The sequence below is a fragment of the Eublepharis macularius genome, chromosome 12 (assembly GCF_028583425.1).
Source record: "Eublepharis macularius isolate TG4126 chromosome 12, MPM_Emac_v1.0, whole genome shotgun sequence".
Lineage (NCBI taxonomy): Eukaryota > Metazoa > Chordata > Lepidosauria > Squamata > Eublepharidae > Eublepharis > Eublepharis macularius.
The window spans coordinates 61,555,655-61,578,381 of NC_072801.1; the positions used below are offsets into that span (position 1 = coordinate 61,555,655).

The 22,727-nt window shown below is 40.5% G+C and overlaps 1 protein-coding gene across 1 annotated transcript in view; it reads left to right on the plus strand.

Moving 5' to 3' along the window:
- LOC129338715 (meiosis-specific kinetochore protein-like) overlaps positions 1 to 22,727 on the plus strand; it is a 48,468-nt gene that overhangs the window by 23,237 nt on the left and 2,504 nt on the right. Inside the window, exon 11 of the mRNA XM_054993147.1 lies at positions 15,490 to 15,591. Coding sequence (XP_054849122.1) covers positions 15,490 to 15,591 — 102 coding nt within the window. The remainder of the gene's footprint in view (positions 1 to 15,489; positions 15,592 to 22,727) is intronic.

A 22,727-nucleotide genomic window follows, 5' to 3' on the forward strand; every position in this document is an offset into this window, starting at 1 on the left:
AATGAACAGAGCATGGTTTCCAGTTCTGAAAAACACCAGGCTAACAAAACACTCTACACCCGACAATAGCCTTGCGGAGAAGATTAGCACATCAAGCACCAATCCATATGCAAAAGAACCTCCTCAGGATATAGTGAAGCCTCCCGCCATTAGCGTTCCACACCCTGGGAAACTCTTACAGGATGACTCAGCTCAACCCCACCCCTCCTGAGTAGATATAAATGACCTGCCAACACCTTTTCCACACTGTGACACTGAGAGATCTCTGTCTTTTGGTGCTACACCTCTGAAGATGCCAGCCACAGCTGCTGGCGAAACGTCAGGAACAACAATGCCAAGACCACGGCAATACAGCCCGGAAAACCCACAACAACCATCGTTCTCCGGCTGTGAAAGCCTTCGACAATACATCGATTCTTTTAGTGTTTCTCTTCAGCTTTATTCTGAGTTTTTATATTAGCAATTCATGATCTGTATCGCAACCAGCTCCTGGTCTTGTTTTAGCTGAGAGAACAGAGCTTCTTCATCTTCCACTTCCACTTATGTAATCTATTTGGTTCCTATATTGGTCACCCAGTGATTTCCATGTATACAATTGTCTTTTTGGTTGCCTGAAGCATGTATTAGCAATGAACAGGTTGTTGGCTTCACAAAATTCTATGAGATGCTCTCCTGCTTCATTTCGTGATCCTAATCCAAATTTTCCAACTATGTTTGATTCTGCTTTATCGCCTACATTTGCATTCCAGTCACCTATAATTATCAGCATATCTTGTTTAGGGGTATGGTCAGTTTCTTCCTGGACACTTGTGTAAAAGCTTTCTATTTCTTCCTCCTCAGCAACTGTCGTTGGAGCATAAACTGGAATGTTGGTTATGTTAACAGGCTTTCCCTGAAGTCTGATTGATATTACTTGGTCAGACTTTGCATTGTAGCTCTTAACTGCTTGTGCTATGTCTCGTCTCACTATTAGAGCAACACCTTTTCTTTTGAGTTCATTTCGGCAGTAAAATACTGTATGATTTTCTGACTGAAAATGTCCTGAGTCGGTCCACATTAGTTCACTCACACCCAGGACTGCAATGTTTAAACGTTCCATTTCTTTATATTGTCGAAGGCTTTCACGGCCGGAGAATGATAGTTGTTGTGGATTTTCTGGGCTGTATAGCCATGGTCTTGGCATTGTAGTTCCTGACGTTTCGCCAGCAGCTGTGGCTGGCATCTTCAGAGGTGTAGCACCAAAAGACAGAGATCTCTCAGTGTCACAGTGTGGAAAAGATGTTCGCAGGTCATTTATATCTACTCAGGAGGGGTGGGGTTGAGCTGAGTCATCCTGTAAGCGTTTCCAAGGGTGTGGAATGCTAATGGAGGGAGGCTTCACTGTATCCTGAGGAGGTTCTTTTGCATATGGATTGGTGCTTGATGTACTAATCTTCTCTGCAGGGCTATTGTCGGGTATAGAGTGTTTTGTTAGCCTGGTGTTTTTCAGGGCTGAAACCCATGCTCTATTCATTCTTAAAGTCTCTTCTTTCTTGTTGAAATTGTGCTTACGCTTATGAATTTCAATGGCTTCCCTGTGCAGTCTGACAAAGTAGTTGGAAGTGTTGTCAAGTATTTTAGTGTCCTGGAATAGGATACTGTGTCCTGTTTGAATTAGGCTAGGTTCAGCCACTGCTGATTTTTCAGGTTGTCCAAGTCTGCAGTGTCTTTCATGTTCTGTTATTCTTGTCTGGATGCTACGCTTTGTGGTCCCGATGTCAACTTGTCCACAGCTGCAAGGTATACGGTATACTCCTGCAGAGGTGAGGGGGTCTCTACTGTCTTTTGCTGAACGTAGCATCTGTTGTATTTTTCTGGTGGGTCTGAATACGGTTTGTAAGCTGTACTTTTTCATAAGCTTTCCCATCTGATCAGTGATTCCTTTGATATATGGCAAAAACACTTCTCCTGTGGGAGACTGTTACTCGCTCTTCTGATTTCATTTCTGGAGTAGCCATTTGCTTGAAGTGCATGGTTTAGATGATTAATTTCCTCGTTGAGAAAGTGCAATTCACATATCCGTCTTGCACGGTCTACTAATGTTTTTATTATGCCTCTTTTCTGTCGGGGGTGGTGATTGGAGTTTTTGTGTAAGTACCGATGCATGTGAGTTGGTTTCCTGTAGACCTTGTGACCTAACTGAAAGTTTGCTTTGCAGATGACCAAGGTATCTAGAAATGAAAGTTTACCCTTGATTTCTTTCTCCATGGTGAATTGTATGTTCAGGTGGATATTGTTGAGGTGGTTTAAAAACTCCCATCAATTCTTCCTCACCATGGCTCCAAATGATAAAGGTATCATCCACCAACTGGAACCAGACTGTAGGTTTATGGGGTGCTGATTCTAGAGCTGTTTTTTCAAAATGTTCCATGTAGAAGTTTGCTGTAACTGGGCTGAGAGGGCTTCCCATGGCCACCCCATCCAGCATAGAATTCGTTATCCCATTGGAAGTAACTGGTTGTCAGACAATGTTGGAATAAGGCTGTTACATCCTCTAGAAAAATCTGATTAATAAGTGCAATTGTGTCTTTTACTGGAACCTTGGTAAACAGGGATACAACATCAAAACTGACGAGTATGTCCTGTGGATTGAGTTTCAGAGAACTGATTGTGTTGATGAAATGTTCTGAATCTTTGATGTAAGACATGGTTTTTCCGTTGTGGTCCTGTAGAAGATTGGCTAGATGTTTAGCTAATTCATATGTTGGTGAACCAATGGCACTCACGATGGGTCGGAGTGGGACTGAATCCTTATGAATTTTAGGGAGTCCATATAGTCGTGGTGGCTGTGCTTCTGTCTTGCATAGTTTTCTGTGCATGTCGGGATGAAGTGAGGAATTCTTGATCAGCGCATTAGTTAGCCTGGTGATTTTGCAGTTTGGATCTCGTTTTAATTTTTTGTAGGTGGAAGGGTCCAGGAGTTCCTTAATCTTCCTTTTGTATTCTTCTGTTTTCATGATCACTGTGGCATTGCCTTTGTCAGTTGGTAGAATAATGATGTCTGGATCCGCATTGAGGGTTTTGATGGCATTCCTCTCCGTGCGTGTTATATTGCTGGTGGGAAGTTTTGCCTTACGTAGAATCCTGGCCGTCTCTCCTCTTATTTCCTCAGCTTTCTCTTCAGGTAGATGATGAATGGCAGCTTCCACATTTGCAATGATGTCTTCCACAGGAATTTCGGTGGGGATGACTGCAAAGTTCCTCCCTTAGCCAAGATGGAGGTTTCTTCTGGTGAGAGTTGACAATCCGTCAGATTGATGACAATGCATGCATGGTCGAGCATTGGGTTTGTCTGTCTTTTTTCCTGTAATTTGTTAAACTTCTGCTTCTGTCTGGAAGTATGGCTGGTAAACACATGTTCCATCTTTCTGTAGGTGAGATTATCAATCTTGTCCCAATCATGACTTCTCATTTTGTGGCTGGTGTTGATATCCAAGGAGAATAGCTCCTTGTCTGTGGCAGCAAGTTCTCTGAGGGTAGTATGGATTCTCTCACGTAAGAGGGCCTGTTCCAGACGGTCATAAATGCGGTTAGCCTGTGGAGTTTTGAAGATTCTTTTTGTTCTGAGAAAAGATGGAATGGTTTGCAGAATAGGGATACACATTTCTTGTTTTACAATTTCTAGCTTACCTGTTTTCATACTTCTCACGTTCCATGTTCCTATTATGTGTGTCAAACAGCTTTGGACGTTCCTTTTGCATCTATTCACCTCTGCAACTGGACATCCTTTTGGTTTTAATCCAGTCCCATCATTCTGAATAGTGCTATTCGTACTTGTCCTTGGCTCTTCCCCAGTAGCCAATTGAGTGCCATCCAACCTTGGGGCTCCTGTCGTCCAGCACTATTATCTTTTTTCATTTTGGATTGTCTCATCATAGGGTTTTCAAGGTAAGAGATTAGCAGAAGTGGTTTACCATTGCCTTCTTCCACTTTGCAATACTAACCAGGGTTAGTTGAAGTGACACTGCCGTTGTCTATGAAAGGTCCTGCACCAATGTCACCTTCCACTACTGCTGCTGCCCAGTAGAATTCTTCCGCTCCAATCACCACTGGAACATTCAATTCTCTTCTGCTGATGTGACCGTTGATTCCTGAAGGGGGTGGATACATCTTAGCCTGGTGTCTCAGCTTTGACCCTTCCGCCTTGAGTGACGCTCCAGAAGTTTAGACTCTTGACCAAGCCTGTGCTCCTTTTTTAAAAAAAAACATTTTTATTGGATGTGTTGACATACAATTCATTTGTATCTTACAAATACATTCCCCCCTATATCCATAGATGCATCCCAACTCCTCCCCCTCCCCCCTTTTCTGTGTAGACTCCCGACAGCACTATGGTCCCATTTTTTCTTATCATTTATTCTATATTACTTCTCATTTGTCCCTACTAACTAGAGGTAAAATCCTAACTTACCATTTCTTAATACAATTCTATAGCTATTAATAAACTATCAAAAGGCCATCAAAACAGGACTTCCGGTTTGGGCTACATGGAGGTCTAACGCAGCTCAGGGAGCTGAGCTGTCCAAGCCGCTGTTTGTAGGGCTGGAGGGGGCGCAAATTGCCCGCAGCCCCCGGTTCTCAGGCGGAGAACTGGCAAGTACGCTCAAGACCTCGAGGGCGCGTTGATCTCGGGTGTGAGGGGGGTTCTACGCAATGAGCCCCCATCCACCCTTGAGGTCCCACCCGAAGAGAGGTTGCCGAGATCTCTGCAGCGACTTTGGAGTCACATTCTGGCATAAGACCTGCGTGCCCAAGCTTCAGCAACCAAAAAAGGGAATTTGATTTGATTGGATAAAAGAAGCAGCGATTACAACCCAAAGGAAACGTTTAAGAAGGTAAAGATTGCTATCTCTCAATTCGGGACAGATTACAAATAAAAATGAAGGGATAAAGGAGTTTTAAAAACTGCAAGAGACTTGTTATATAAAGGAGGGATCTCCGGTAAATGAAACGTTGAAAACTGACATTGTAAAAAGAAGTTAAAGCAGAAAAAAGGCTATTGTTTACATACCTGCGGTCAGAGAGAGATAGCGAACAGTGAGAAAGTTTTAACAACGCAAGAACTGCGGGGAAGGAAGAGGAACAGGAAGTGCGTCAAAGTCATAGAGAGACTGGAAAGAAGCGGTTTGCTAAAAATGGAAGTATAAGATCACCATTTTGAAAGAGGGCAAAGCTGTGACTTCAAGCAAAACGGAAGTAGGCCATCTTAAGTGAAGATAAGGGCGATAGCTTCAACATAAAACCATAGAGAAAAAATGCCCGACATTTTGGACTGCGTAAATACTATTCTTAAAAAAATTAATTGAATATAGACTTTTAAAAATAATAGAAAGTGACAAATCAACGCCACGGAGCTGAGGAAAAGAGCTGACTCGTGGGAGCGAGGCAAAGCGAGCCCCACGATGTCGAAAAAGGAGTGGCAAATGGCGCTTGAGAATTTGGACAAAAAAGTTTCAGAAGGAAATAAAGAACTTAAAGAAATGATGCAAGAGAATTTAAAAGCTTTTAAAGAGGTACTTAAATCAGAGATGGCAGAACTTACAAAGAAAATGGATCAACTACAGAATGACTTGCAAGCTACACAGCAAAGACTTAATGTAGTAGAAAACACGGTTGATACCCTAGCGGACGTACAGAAAACGGAGATGCGAGGAATGAAGGGAAGAATGGCCGTAGCTGAATGTAAACAAATGGAAAAGCAACTTAGACTTCGTGGGATTCCGGAGACGGAGGAAAAATCAGCCCAAGAGCAAACTACAGAAATTTTGGCGGAATACCTGGGGAAAGGAGAAGACAAAATCGCAGCATTCCTGGACGTGGCATACAGAATCAACTCAAAATTTGCAGCTCAGAAGAAATTACCAAGGGATATAATTGTGCAATTTACGACCAGAAGTATTAGAGAGTCAATTGTGAGTAAACAATTTCAAGAACCATTAGAAGTCGATGGGAAAGTTGTGAGAATTATGAAAGAACTGCCCAGATCGGTGTTGTTGGAGCGGAAAAAATACAGAGAGCTGGTCCAGATGCTAAAGGATATGAAAATTAGATACAGGTGGGAAATACCAGAAGGACTGGCATTCGAATCTGGGGGAGTAAGGAGGAACATCAGATCTGGTCACGAGTTGGAAATTTTTATCAGGAATAACGAAAAGGACTTACCAAAAAGTACAAGAATGTGATCATGGAGTGTAAAATTATAACTTGGAATGTGAATGGACTAAACTCATCTTGCAAATGTAGGGCTATTTTCCACTGGCTTCTTAAACAAAAATGTAATATTATATGTCTGCAAGAGACACATATTAAAAAGCAGGATTTAAAGTATTTGAAATTTGCAAAGTTTGGAAATGAATTTGTAGCTGCATCTAAAAAGAAGAAGAGAGGAGTTGTATTGTACATTAAGGAAGAGCTGCAGCCAAAATTAGTGATGAGTGATGCAGAAGCTAGCTATGTAGCAGTGGAAATAACCTGGAACTTAAAGAAGATTTTGGTGATGGGGATTTATGCACCTAATGGCGCAAAAGAAAATTTTTTTAAAGACCTACAAGAACAATTTGATGAGTTGACCTATGATCAGATAATCTTAGCAGGAGACTTCAATGGAGTTACTAACTTGGAAGAAGACAAGAAATCCAAATCTGCACAAAAAAAAGAGAGGACTTTTGCCAAAGTCGTTTTTTGCGATTAAGGAACAGGAAAGTCTGGAAGATGTATGGAGAAGACAAAATCTTAAAAACAGACTACACTTTCTATTCGGCAAGGCATTTTACATTATCACAAATTGATATGATCTGGGCTTCTAAAGAATTGGCATTGTGGACTAGAGATGTGGAGATAATGCCTAAGGCAGGCTCAGATCATAATCCAATTATGTGGAGGTTTGGAAAATACACAAAAAAGAGGATGGAGAATAAATGAGGACTTGCTGCAGATAGAAGATAATATGGCGTTGCTACGAAAGGAGACCAAGTTTTTCATACAATATAACATCAACAAGGATGTCAATTTACAAGGTATGGGATACTTACAAAGCTGTAATAAGAGGAATACTGATGGATTTAAATGCAAGAGACAAAAGAAGAAAAGAGGAGAAGAGAAAGGAAATAATGGAAAAATTTAAAGCCAAGGAGATACAACTTAAGAAAAAACCAGGGAAGAAGCGAATATATCAAGACATTAAAATATTGCAGGAACAATTGGTGGCAATGAATAATAAAGAACTGGAGTGGAATTTGAAAAAAACCAATCAAAAATATTTGAAGGTGCGAATAAACCTGGTAAATATTTAGCCTGGCAGTTGAAGAAAAAAAGAGAGAAGAAAACTATAATCAAAATTCGAGAGGAAGACAAAGTATTATTAGACCAACCAGCTATTAGTAAGGCTTTTTATAAATTTTATGCAAAACTGTATCAGAAAAAAGAGGTGAACAGAGATTCAATAGTGGAATATTTGGAGCGAATGAAACTTCCAAAGATGTCAGAGGAAAGGAAAGAAAAATTAAATAGGGAAGTGACAGAGGAAGAAATAAAAGAAGCCATCCAATCAACGAAACTAGGGAAAGCACCTGGACCGGATGGACTAACGGCAAAGTTCTATAAAATGATGACTAACAAATTGGCACCTTTTCTGAGGGAGGTAATGAATGAAGTGATGCAAGGCCAAAGGATACCATAGACATGGAACGAAGCCAATATATCATTGATTCCAAAAGACGGACAGGACTTGACCAATGTTAAAAATTATAGGCCAATTTCATTGCTGAATAATGATTACAAAATATTTGCAAAAGTATTGGCGGAAAGGATAAAGGGATGGCTGATGGAATTTGTTGCAGAAGAACAGGCTGGATTTCTACCTAACAGACAAATCAAGGATAATTTAAGGACAGTAATAAACGCTATTGAATACTATGACAAACATTGCGATAAGGAAGTTGGTTTCTTTTTCGTGGATGCGGAAAAAGCATTTGATAATTTGAACTGGGACTTTATGTTTGCCACTATGGAAAAGCTGCAATTGGGAGAAAAGTTCATACAAGCTGTTAAAGAAATTTATAGAGACCAAAGTGCAGCGATTGTAGTGAATGACGATTTGATCAAAAAATTGAAAATAAGTAAGGGTACAAGACAGGGTTGTCCACTGTCTCCATTGCTGTTCATTTTGATTTTGGAGATATTGATGATTCAAATACGGGAGGATGACACAATTCGAGGCATAAAAATAAAGGAATTTTCCTACAAGGTCAGAGCATTTGCGGATGATATAATGTTAGTAGAAGATCCAATGGAGAATATGCCAAAGATAATAGACAAAATAAAAGAGTTTGGAGACTTGGCTGGATTTTATGTGAATAAAAAGAAGTCGAAAATATTATGTAAGAATATGACCAAGCAGAAACAGCAGGAACTAATGGAGTTAACAGACTGTGAGGTAACTAGTAAAGTATCTTGGTATTGAATTGACTGCGAAAAATATAGACTTATTTAAAAACAACTATGAGAAATTATGGACACAAATAGAGAGAGACCTGATGAAATGGAACAAATTGAATATCATGGTTGGGAAGAATAGCAGCAGTAAAGATGAATGTTTTACCTCGAGTGCTGTTCTTGTTGCAAACAATTCCAATAATCCGAGACTCTAAACAATTTGACAAATGGCAAAGGAAAATTTCAGACTTTGTTTGGGCAGGAAAAAAACCACGTGTGAAAATGAAAGTATTACAGGATGCGAAGGAGAGAGGTGGTTTTCAACTACCCAATTTAAAATTATACTATGATGCAATATGCCTGTTATGGCTAAAGGATTGGATAACGTTAAAAAACCGTAAATTGCTGGCTTTGGAGGGACACAAAAAATATTTGGATGGCATGCATACTTGTGGTACGATAAGGTAAAAGCAGACTCCATGTTTTTACAGCACTATATCCGGAAAAGCCTCTTCACAATTTGGAAGAAATATAACGTTTACATGGAAGACGGAATTCCATCATGGGTGGTTCCGTATGAAGTAATAGATCCAAGAACTGTCGATAATGAACAGCAATGCTTAACTTACAAGGAGCTAATACAAATACAACATTAAGAATGAAAACAGAAGAATTGTCTCCTTGTTATGGATGGTTTCAATATAGACAGATTAGAGATCTTTACAATTCCGATTGTCTAAAGGGAGGAATAAGAATGGAAAATTCAGAACTAGAAGAAGTGATATTGCAAGAAGATAAGAAAGAAATTTCAAAGATTTACAAAGTACTCAAAGTGGCATACGGAAGATGAAACAGTAAAAGTCCAGATGGTGAAGTGGGCAATAAATTTTCATAAAGAAATAACAATGGAGGTGTGGGAGCACCTGTGGAAAAACACAACGAAGATATCAACTTGTACCAATATTAGGGAGAATGTATATAAAATGATTTACAGATGGTATTTAACACCAAAGAAAATTGTGCTAGGTAAAACCAATATGTCAGATAAATGCTGGAAATGCAAAAAGCATGAAGGATCATTGTATCATATGTGGTGGACTTGTGAAGTAGCTAAACAATACTGGGGAAATATAATCGAAATGATTAATGAGATTCTACGAATTCAAATAAATAAAAACCCGGAATTGTTGCTACTGAACCTGGGAATGGAAGATGTTCCAAAGCAGTATAGAACATTGTTATTTTATATGACAACAGCGATGAGACTTTTGTATGCGCAGAAATGGAAAGTACAAGAAATACCAACTATTGAGGACTGGATCTATAAATTGCTGTACATGGCGGAGATGGATAAAATGACAAGAAAACTTAACGATCTCGAACCAGGACAATACATTGCGGATTGGGGAAAACTGAAACAGTACCTAGAAAAGAAATGCGATGTGAAAGGAAAACTGTGGCAGTTTGAGAGTTTTTAAAATGTAGCAGATAGAAGAGAGAAGTGACTTTACCATTAAGGGGGAAATTAACTATTATAATCTAAGCGAGCACTATGATTAAGAAAATATTTTTATTCTTTCTGTGTATTATGTTTAAGAAAACAATATTATTTAGAATATTAAGATTAGCCAGTGGAGAGTTGAATAGATATGGGATTTATCATAGTATAAAAAGAGAATTTTGTTTGGAATACGCTTGGAGTAAGGGACAGTATATAAGTGTTATAGTAGAATATAAGTGAAAGATGGGTTAATAATAAGGGGGTTTAAGGGTTGGAAAGCTGTTGGAAGTCGATGGGGGGGAAAGGGGGGGATAAAGTAAATTAGAGAGGATGGGGATGTATTTATTAAAATATGTAATGAACTCACCAATAAATTAAAAAAAAAAGGCCATCAAAACATATTTCTTTTGCACATATAAATTTCTTCAAACCATTCACTTATAATTCCCATTTTTTTTCTTTAACATACATTTACCTTAATATTTTCCGAATCCTTTAATTTAGTTTATTCTCTACTATTACACTTTAAATTAAGATTAGCAATTTAACCTTTCTCTTAATTCCTTCTACAATTTTATATATAAATTTACCTAATATCAATTTGCATAATTAACTTTACATTACATTTCACAATTTTTCCATTTATCTGAAAAAGACTTTTAACAATTTAACCTTCCTCTTACTTACTTCTACCATTTTATATATAAATTTATTTGGTATCAATTTGCCTAATTAACTATACATTACATTTCCCTTATTCAATTTATCTTAAATAACTAATTTCTTCAATTAACTTTTGATCTTAAAAACAACATACATCCCAATTCCAAAAGGTAGAAAATAAACTCTTCAGACTTTCAACTATGGCCTTAGTCTTTTAAGTAACTCCCACTTGTAGCTTGATTCTTGTATTCATGTTACTTTTCCCGGCTTTCTTCTTCGCTTGAATTCTTCTATCACTTGGTAGCTTCTTCTGCTTGAAGTAACTGGGGATGGTTCTCTCTTTCATGCTTGTTGCTAGTACTTGCACTTGCTTCTTTAAAAATCCTGGTAGCTCTTCATGCAATTCTTCTTGCAAATACTGCTCCGTTTCTCCTCTCCCCTCACATTTTTGTTGCTTGCATCCTGCTGTTTTGTAGTCAATTTCTGCCACCTGCTCCTCTCCTTGCATTGTCTGCCTAGTTACTTGCTCCTCATCTCTCGATTCCACTTCTGTTTTAAATGTATCCTTAATACTTTTAATTAGACTTTCATTCATTTCCCAAATAAGTTGTATCAATGCTTTGTGACCCTCTGCAACTTTTTCTCCCAGCGATCTTATAGCCGATCCCATAGCAGCCTGCCGTTCCTTCTCCACTCTCTTCGAGTTTACATTAAATTTCTCCCCCCCCCCGACATCTTCTTTATCTTTTGCTTTAAATATTCGTATTATTTTAATCTCACCAGATATCGGGCGGAGAGTTTCTATGGCAACTCTGTGGTAGTTCAAAGTAATGAATATCCACTTCCTCTCGCCTTCTCGCTGCTATGTCTCGCGTTGTTTCTTCGGGGTTTTCTTTGCTGCTTTGCTTCCTGCTTTTCCAAATCAGGCCTCTCTAGGCAGTTCCGCTCGTTGTTCTTTTTACATTCCGTTCTCTCGCAATATTTGCTCAGCCGTTCCTCCACCTCCTCCCCTTTTCTCACGGCCAGCTATCTTTCTCCAAACCGCAAGTATGCATAAACAAAAGTTATTTTCTCTTCTTTTACACTTTATAGTCTATCAAATTCCAAATCTTCCTTCAAGATGCCTTGCTCCTGTCTTATTCTATCATCTCAATCAACAATTTTCCTTTTTAGTAGAAATTTTCCTTCTCTTTTAAAGTCCGAAAGCCAGATAAAGATCTTTTACCTCGATTTGTTCCGTTTGGGTCTTTCATGCTGCCTCATTCGTTACCAGTTAGCCAAATCTGGTTCTGAAGCTTGGATCCTGGCGGGCTTATGCCGAGGAATGGCTCAGAGAGTGCTGCAGAGATGTTAGCTCGTCCTTCTTCGAGAGTACCTCAAAGCGATGTGGGGGATCCATCGTCCTGGACCCTCCCCCCCCCGCTGAGATCTCACTCTCTCTGGAACTTGTAGCGTTCTGGCTCCTCTCCTACCTGGATAGGAGTGGCAGCCGGTGATCTGAGCACCTGGCCTGCCCAAAACAGTCACTCTTGACGGTCCAGCTCCCTGGACCGGTTCAGCCCGCCATTAGCCAAACCGGAAGTCCTTGACCAAGCCTGTGCTCCTGACGGTGTTGCTCTCAGCTTCACTGACACACTCAGACCCCCTCACCGCATTAAGGTGTGTATCCAAGAAGTGGATTTCTCTTGATATTGTAACTAAAATCAGTCCCTGTATACAGCCTGACATGCCAGAGAGTGTCTTACAATTGTACAACTCACACACAAGATTTGGGGATAATTGGAATTGTTTCTATCTGTTTTATATGTGACTGTTGTATATGTGTTTATGATAATAGGAAGGAATTTCCTGACCAATATGGTATCTGAGAGATGGCTAATTGGTCCTATCTAGATTGATTCTAAAGTTCCAGGAACTGCTTTTGTAAAGGAAATCTAAATAGATTTGATTGTTTATCTTGCAAAACCAATGTCATGCTTTAGTTAATGCTGTGCTATGATCAAGAATATGAGAACAGAAATTAGTTTAGTTTAGTTTATTGTTATTACGATCCGGGATCAGAATTTGCATCAGCATATACAGTAGTATCTAACAAATACATTGATTACATGTCTAAGCATATCTAGAAAGCTGGGCAATATATTTAAATACATAAAATTGTTAGATATTGGTTAAAATTTCTTAAGAGAGTTATGGTAATCTATCTAATTAGAACAGAAATTATACATTTCCCCTCTTTCTGAATGCCTAAAGTCAAAAGTTATTGGGGACAGTGCTCATAATGTTTTAAAGTTCAGAGATCTGGTATAAAATGATGCCCCATTCGTTTGGCTTTCTGTGTATGGTCAAAGGATCCTCTTTGGAGGTGAACCTATAACTGATATTAATGGGGATCTTTTGGCTAGGTAGCAATATTGGACGTCTCTATGGCTGCAGAGAAAATAAGTAGGGTTATTATGTTCTATGGATGCACATTTCCACTTCCTAGAGTCTTTGTTTTAAAAAAAGATTTCAGTAAACTCATAGTAGAGAATCTTTTGTAGGATGCAGAGACCAAAGTGCCTCCTAGCAATGAGTTTCAGAGGTTTGCTGCATCTGAATATGGAGATTCTCTTTACTCTTTAAATAGCTATTGATGGACCTAACTCCCTTTTATAGTTTACCTTGTAGTATTGTTTTAAGTTTTATTTGAGAGAATTAAATGTTTTGAATAGCTATTAATTTTTAAAATAATTATTATCTCAGTGACTATTTACTTGGACTTAGTCCTATTGTTTTCAGAGAAATCTATCTCCATGCAAGATCTTTCTTTTATCTAAAACCTGTTGTGCAGGAGCTACATCTACTCTATTGTTCTGTGCATTTCTCCATATTCTGTGACAGTTATCCTCAGTTGGATCAAATTATTATTTCCATTTTTCCAACAGCAAACTAAAACCCATATGTCACAATCCAAGACAATATTAAGTACACTGCAGCTCACTGAATAATTGGGCTTCAGCATGGTTTATACTGCATTGGATAGTGGCTGGTGGCTTTCTTGTGGCCACGTGGTGCTTTAGAGATGGCCTTTGAGGCTGGATCTTGTTGAATACAACCCTCTTCATGTCTGTGGGACCATAATGACTGTTCCCAGCTGTCCCATACAACATGTGTAGCTCCAGTCTACATAATTTCATTGCCTAAATTCTTAATTAAGAACTATTTATGAAAATGGCTGTATGATCAAAAATGTTCACTGCTGCCCTCAAAATGAATTCAATTTATTCCTGGTTAGATTAACGTGCTGTTAGAGAAGAATGAGTATCAAAAGGATTTTCCTCCTGTGAGGGAATTAAATTTAGAAACAAAACTAGAAACTGAAACTGCAGGTACAGTGACATTTTCTGGAAAGGAAACAGAATAGCTGATGAGCAGCAAAATTGGTATTATGTCTGTGTGGGAGATGAGTTCCAGTGCTGCAATCATGGGAAAAATTAAAGCATTTCCGAGAGCCTTTACCTCTGAACACCAGTGCTGGGAGGCAGCATCAGGAGAAGGCTTTGGCCTTTGTGCCCTGTTTGCTGACCGTCTTGGGCAACTGATCCACCAGTGTGTGAAACAGCATGTTGGACTAGATGGCACACTGGTCTGATCCAGCATAGCTCTTTTTATTGCTATTGAATTCAGCATTCCTACACCCATAAAATTTAGAGGTAAGGTAAATACGTTTAACAGAAATCTTACCACTTTCCCTCAGTGTGAACAGTAAAATGAAATGAAATGTGTTGCTCATTAGTTTTTAACTATCTTAGACTTCTCAAAACTCATTTCATGAGCTGCTAAGAATAATATCCATGTAACTACCTTACATCAAATGTTTCTCAGGGCATTTATATAACTAAAGTAGAAATTGTGGGGCCACATCAATTGATACTGTTCTTACATGGAAGATACCAACTGTGCAGGAAGCAAAATATGAAGCTGCATGATACTAAGACAGATAATTGGTTCAACATTGGCAGTCAGAGAAGGCAGTATGGTAGTTCTCTAGGGTCTTGGGCAGGGAGATGTATTTCCCAACAGCGCTACCAGAAGTAATTTAACTGGGGAACTTAGGGACTGAACATTGGACCTTAGTGATGGCAAAATTGATGAGTTACATAAATAGAAGGTGAATTAAAGAATCTGAAGAGAAATGGAGAAATTATTTTGCTTATAATGGATAAAATTTATAAGATATCTCAGTCCTCTAAATTTGAATATGATTGCACATTGATATATTTTATAATTTAACTGTAAGATAAAGATAATTGGTAGACTAGATCTTATGGTAGATAATACTGAAATACTGGTAAAAAGTTAAAATGGTTAAGTAATACATAAGTAATAGGTAGGGTGAGATAAAAATGAATCAATCTAGACCCACATATCAATTACTCAGCACTGGTTTAGAATACAAGATTGCTGTTGTTGCCTTATTGATAAAACTAGTGAATCTGATATTCAGGGACTGTCAAATCTTTCAGCATTTTCACAAGTGACCCTTGTGTCTTTTTCTAAAAAAACAAACAATTGCTATTATACCTGAATCATGTTGAGATGAGTTGGGGAGGGGAAACAGTGCCATCCTAAGCAGAATTACATCTTTGTAAGTCCATTGAAATCAGAGGGCTTAGAAGAGGTGCTTAGGATGACTGTTTCAAGGAAGAGGCCTATTGTCCTCCTTCCATATGACTCTGTCAAAGTGTTCCTAAAAGGTACTGGCAAAGCTGAAATAGAAGGTTTCCCTAGCAGCTTGCTTCACAGAGTGTAAGGGAACATAGATCTGTATTAATTATAAAGTTTTGTGTGTTTGCTTTGGTTTTATATAGGTCAACTTGTCAGTGCAGAATGTGGCAGCCAATGAAATTTTTTCAAACACAACTAACCCGAATTTGGAAGAACGTGCATCTTCAGAGAACATTGTTTTTCAGGTTATATTATTTTCCCTTTTGTGCTGATGGTAACCTAAAATACCTTGAGAATACTTTTGCATAATGGAACTGCATGAAAAGGATTTAAACACTCAAATCATTTGAATTGAGAAAACAGATGTAAAGGTTAAGAAGACCCCACAAGTTCTTTACTTGCTACTCTCCTTCAGTTTATCAGACTGTTTCAGCCATTCATAACATTCCTTTCTCCCTCCTTCAGTTAAGCTGCCTGACCTATCTTTTTAAAGCACGTGCAGTATTCATTCATCCATCCATCCTTCTCTTTATTTATTTTTTTAAAAGAAGCATTTAAAATCAGTTGCCAAACTGTTACAGAACTTTGTGGAGAATTGCCTCATTGAAATTGTAGGTGCTTATTGTAGGTAGCACTATCCATAACTAGCCTTGGCCACAGTTTTTCAGAAGTCCCTCCACCCACCCAAGCGTGACCCTGGAGAAGGGTATGGTACATTAATATTGAACGTGCTGAGAAGAGCCTCTGTATCATCCCCACTACTCTACCAGTGTTGCATCAGTCTTTAACCAAAGAGGAATAAGGCAACACACCAGGCTGAGACCCTTTTCATTTGATGGCTAAATGAACACTTGCACATATTTATTTTGGGAAGCTTAGAAAGGATTTAGGATCTCTTGTTAATGTGTTGTCTGTGTATAGGTATTTTAGAAATGTTCTTTGTGAATGGACCCAGTACTACTTAAAGTGGACCCAGAGTTTACACAAAATAGGCAAGCATAGGAAATAAACCTTTCTGCTATCCCTCACTCCTATCCTAGATGGGAGTGTATATTTAGATTCTAACACTTGGTTAGAGGGCCATATTGAACTCAGATTACACACTGTAAGGACTTGTGACAAAGTGATAGGGCTCCAGAGCAAGTTTGGAAGGAAAAACCATGGTTTTAATATGGTAGGGAAACAGTGATTATTGAGTAGAATACCAAATTACAATGATGAAATAACAATAATATCAAGCATGTATGTAGCATCCAATACTAAAAAGCTAGAATAAAATGCTCAAGGTAACATCCATACACTTGTTCAAACTCAGGAGAGATGTTTGGGGTGGGGGACTGTAAGGGTCCCTGTTTCTCATAACAGGAGTGTATGGGTCCCTGTTGTATCAGTAGTAGCAGAGAAAACAGGTTATATTACCTCTCCTGAACATTCAGGTAAGCGCAAGTGCAAGCTTTCCCACTGGGTGGAGGTATGATAGAAGTGTTCCTGACATGGGAAAACTTCTAAATAAGGAAGGCAGGGAGGACGTGTGCTAGGGGTTGGACTTGGTTATCTTACTGAAGTGTCAGGGGGTAGGTGAGAAAAGGGTACTTAAAGGTAGATGTCACCAGTTCACTCTTGTGGCAAGACATGCAGTCAGACAAGAGAGCACTGTGCCTAAGAGCTCCTTGTTCAACTGAAACACCTTATACAATGGTCTTCAAACCTTTAGTTAGTTTTTTTCCCTCAAGACTACTGTTATGTCAGGGGCATTCTTTCTGAGTTTATGGCATGCCTTCTAAACTAGCTATTGTGCTTCCATGGCTGTGATGAGATCAGGGTCGCTTGCAGTTCCTACCTGTTATGCCAACTTGCTTCCTATTATTCTATAAGCAAACAAGGAAAATCCTTAGGCTCACAGTACTCTGTATGGCAAGAGACTGGTTGCTCATAAGCCCAAAGACACGGAGAGGTGAGAGAGCATCCAACACGTCGCAACACTGGTTAGATGATTAGGTGCTCTCAGACCTACCATTGGGTCTTTTTACTCTAGAATATATTTTATTGACATCAACCAACCTATAAAATATAAAATTATGAATAGTATTTAAAATCACAACTGAGTGCAATATGGTTACTTATACACTGCTTTCCCATTATCCTGAAATCTCCATCCTAAGTTGAAAAACCATAAATGACTCAAGGATTTTCTACATGTCCATCATTTGTTAGAGTAGTCTCACCTGTTGTATTAGCTGTCGAGTACATTCTTATCCCATCTTTTTTCTACGGAGCTCTCTGCAGCATACATGGTTCTCTTCTATTTATCCTCACAGCAATCAACATGAGAAGGGTTAGGCTGACTGGTCCACCCACCAAGTTTCATGCCAGAGTAGAGATTTGAACTTGTATATCCTAGATCCTGGTCCAGACCTATAGCCACTATACAATACTGGGTCTTCATTTATTTAAAGTATTTTTTATTGCTTTCCGTTGCAACTTAAAATAGTTTTGTTTGGATTTATACTCCTGGAGTCTTTCCCCAAAATATATGTGTTCTCCTTCTGAGGTGAAGGACATCTTGGGTGTTTCCCACCATCCAACCAGGGAGGCAGGAATTTACATATTTTTCTCCTCCTGTTGGTGTGTGGTTCACCCTTTCCTCCATTCTTTCCTGCCTCCAGGGAGAGCTGTAGCAGCAGCGCTTCGAGCTGCTTCTTAGGCCTACTTTCACTTTCAACTCCAGCCTTCTTCCTCAATTTTTTCTCCATCTTATCCCTTATCTCTCCTCCTCCCTTACCTACCGCTTCTCTTATCCTCCCTCACTAATTTCTTTCTCAGAGCTCACGGGTTTGCCCCAACCTTTGGGGAATGGAGTCAGACGTTAGCTTCTTGGAAGAGGAGGAGGAAGCGGCACTTCCAGTAGCCGCAGCCATGGCAAATTGCCAGCCATCCAGTGCTGCCCTGTCTTCGAGTCAGGAGCTGGCTCCCGGCAACGATACAGCTCTGGAGCTGTGTGTGCCCGCCAAGAGGGCAAAGACGTCGGTCTCGGAGGCGGCAACAACGGCGCAGCTCTGCAAGGACATTGAGCGTGGTGCCTTGAAACAGACAAGCAAAAAGGCAGGAAAGAGCAGCAGTAGACGCACCATTTCCCGCATGGGCCAGATTGTTGGCCATTCCAGCCTCCTGGCGGGAGGCTTCTGTTCTGCCCTGCCAGACTCGGAGCAGGAAACACCAAGCTCAGAGATCGAAGCCTGCAGGAGGGGCAATGTACAACCCGACATGGGGGGCGGGGGCTCAGTGGAGCTATTTACTATGATCAGGCAAGCCATGAGGGACGAGCAAGCAGAGCTCTCGCAACCCATTTCCCAGCCCAGCAGTGAGATGTCTCCCCCCGCTTCCCCCCACCATGACAAGGACAAGCCTAGAAAGGCAGCAACATGGCCACCAAGGCGGCTCAGAAAGCCACTCAGATTAGAATGTCCAATTCTAAGTCCCATTGGGCAGAGGGGGCCTCTTCTGATAGTGATGAGAGGGAGGAAGGAGAATTCCTCTCAGAGGAAGAGGAAGAGGTCTCTATCCCAGAGCAGCCTAATAGACTGTTTACGTTTGAAGATTATCAGTGTCTCCTCTCTAAATCCTTATCAGCACTAGAGCTACAAGATAGGAAAACGGGGGAGGAGGAGGATAACCCCAAGTCAGATAAGAGGGGTATCAGACCTAAAGGGAGCAAAGAATTCTTCCCCAGAGCTAATACCTCTGAAAGAGTTTTCCCATTCCCTGAATACGTCGAGCGACAGCTCAAAGCTGAATGGGAAATGCCTGCTGCCAATAAACAATGTTCCCCTGCAGCCAAAAAATTATATGCCTTACCTTCTTATGCAAATAAGTTATTGCAGGTCTCTTGGATCGATGCTCCAGTGGCCGCTATCCAGACATCAGGCCTTTTTTCTGAAGATGAACAAGGAGTGGTGAAAGACAGCCTAGACAGGAAAGCAAAAGTTTCTCTCAGAACATCTCACAAGGCTGCGGCCATGTCCATCAAGGCCTCAGCCACGGCATCCATAGTCTCAAGGGCATCCGTGGTCTGGGTGTGTAAGCTGATCCAATTGATGCCAGATGGCAACAGACGGTTGCTTGAAGGAGCAAACAGGATTCTTAAAGCCAGTTTCCTTTGCAGCGGATGCGACGCTGGATGCCATATCTTTCTCTTCTTGATCTATAGCGTCGGCAGCTGTAGCCAGATGATTGCTGTGGCTCAGAGCATGGCAGGCGGACATCCGATCTAAGTTCGTCCTGATGATGTACCCTCTCCAGGGATACAAGCTGTTCGGGGAACATCTTGACAAAGTCCTGGTGGAGACAAGAGACAAGAAAAAGGCGTTACCTAGAAGCCTGCGGAGGACAGACAGATGCCCCTTCATCCAGCCATTTCGATCCTTTCACTCCTTGGCTAGACCACGACAGGACTCAAAGCACTCATCTTGTAACCCGGCAAAGGGCAGGGCTCCTTCACCTCTAAGTCCACCAAACACTTTCAGAACAGAGGAGAAAAGCGGAAGTTCGAGAACAAAGCTCCCAAGTTATGATTCACCTCAAATTCCAGTCGGGGGAAGGTTACTTCATTTCAGCCTAGTGTGGGCCGACTCGGGAGCAGACAGTTGGGCCCTAGAAGTGGTCTCCAAAGGCTACTCTCTTCTTCTGGATCGTTTCATCACTTCTCCCAACAGGAAAAACCCCTACCGGAAGCAGATCACCATGCAAGTGATCCTCCACCTGCAGGACATTCAAGCTACAGAACTAGTACCTGTCAGAGAGCGAGGTCAGGGCATGTATTCCCTATTCTTTATAGTGCCAAAAAGGAGCGGCGACTGGAGAGCAATTCTGGACCTGGTTTGTGAACAAATTCCTGAAGATAAGGTGCTTTCGCATGGAAACTCTTTGATCTGTGGTGGAGGCTCTCCAGCCAGAAGAGTTTCTGACATCAATAGACCTCATGGAGGCGTATCTTCACATACTGATCCTTCAGTCACATCGATGCTTTCTCTGGTTCAGCGTGGGCAGCAACCACTATCAGTTCATTTTTTAAAAAAAAGATTTTTATTGGTGAGTATACCTTTCAAATTTAATACATACGTTCCCTCAATATCTAATTAACCCTATCCCCCACCCTTTTCCTCCCCCCTCCCTATCGACTTCCAACAGCTTTCCAACCCTTAACCCCTCTTATTACTTAATGAAAACCCTTACTCTAAGCACATTCTAATTTTTTTCAGATATTCTATCATATATATCAAATATTCTATCGATATAGTATACATCTATCAGTTATACTATCAAATATTCTATCAATACAGTATACTTGTATCGGTTATACTATCAATATAGTATACATCTTATACCCCTCAATATAGCAGAACAGTATAATATAATATAATATATAATATAATATAATATAATATAATATAATATAATATAATATAATATATAACAAAAATCTTAGTTTGAACATGTTCTATTTCTTTTAAGCATATTTTCTATCAAATATATTGCTGTCAATATAATATGTATTATAAAACCTCTACTGTGTGCCCTGCCACCAATGTGGCACAGCACGCAACACTATATTACGCAGTCATTATATAATATACAACCTAATATATTACATATAGTATATAGTATATATATATACCCCACTAGTATATTTATTTAACTATACTCTTATTCATATACTCTGAGAAAAGAAAAAAAAAATTCCCCTAACCCTTATACTAGCTTAGATTATAGTTACATTTCCCCTATATGGTAAGATCCCCTCTCTCTCTCTTATCGACCACTATCAGTTCAGAGCTCTTCCCTTCAGCCTCGCAACGGCCCCAAGGGTCTTCACCAAGGTCCTCATCAATCCCATTGTACAGCTCAGAGAAAAGGGAATACACATCCATCCATACCTAGACAACTTGTTGATCAGGGCCAGTTCACGAGAGAAGGTGAACCAAGACACATGGATGGCTATTCATTTCCTGCAACTACATGGCTTCCAGATAAACCTGAAGAAATGTTTACTTCTGCCCACCCAAACGATACAACACCTAGGCATGATAGTGGACACCAAAAATGTTGTATCTTCCTCCCCAAAGACAAAATTCAAAAAACCAAGAGTCTGATTGGATCAGTAATCCACAGCAAGGCGATTCCTCTGATGACCCTATCCAAGCTCATGGGCACCCTCATGGCGAACTGCGAAGCCATAATGTGGGGCCGGCTGCACCCTTGGCCACTCCTATCCTTTTTGAGGCCTTACCAGTTCCTCATCATGACAAAAGAGGACTTACTAATACAAGTGCCCAGAAAGGTCAAGGAGAGCCTCTTATGGTGGTCCAGGAACAAGAACCTGAATCAAGACAAGAGTTTCCTGACTCCCCAACCGATCCAATTATGCACGGACGCAAGTCTCTCAGGCTGGGGGGCGTCCCTGGAGGGACGGCCTGTCAAAGGTCTCTGGTCTCAAGAGGAGTTGACCTTGCCAATCAGTCTCCTTGAACTGAGGGTGATAAGGCAGGCTCTGATGGAATTCTCAGACAGGATCGTGGGGAGAGACATCCTCATTCGTACAGACAACATGTCTGCAAAGTCTTATATCAACAAGCAAGGGGGTACTCGTTCATCTGCTCTGCTCAAGGAAGTGCTCAAGATCTTGTCTTGGGCAGAATCTCACCTGGCATCAATCCGGGAAGAGCATATCAGGGGATTGGACAACATTCAAGCAGACTGGTTGAGCAGGAAGTCTATCCTCCCAGGAGAATGGTCCTTGAAGAGGGACGTGTTTCAAGCTGTAACAGAACACTTCAGTCTTGTCAGTCTTGGACCTATTCGCATCCCACCGAAATCATCAGTTGCCTTGGTTCCTGTCCAGATACTATCACCCTCAAGCCGAAGGCACAGACACTCTCACGTCGCAGTGGCCCCAGGGCTTTCCCACCTATTCCGATCCCTCCAAAGCTTCTGAGGAAGAGAATAGAGCAGTGAGCCCTTACCATTGTGGTTGCTCCCTGGTGGCTGAGACGACCGTGGTTCTCAACTCTTCAAAGATCGATGGTAGAACCTCCTCTATTTCTTCAGTCAGCTCTGGACCTCCTGTCACAGGGTCCCATATGGCACCCTCATCCGGAGCGCTTATGTTTGACCGCTTGTAAGTTGAGCGGAGTTCATTGACAGGTCTGGGATACCTCCCCAAAGTTGTTGACACAATGATGGCTTCCAGGAAGAGATCAGCCATAAAGATCTACAATACATCTTGGAAAGCATTTGTTAGATATACCAAAAGGAAGAAGGTAGACCCTCTTCACCCATCTTTGAGTATGATCTTGTCCTTCTTGCAAGACGGTCTAGACTCTGG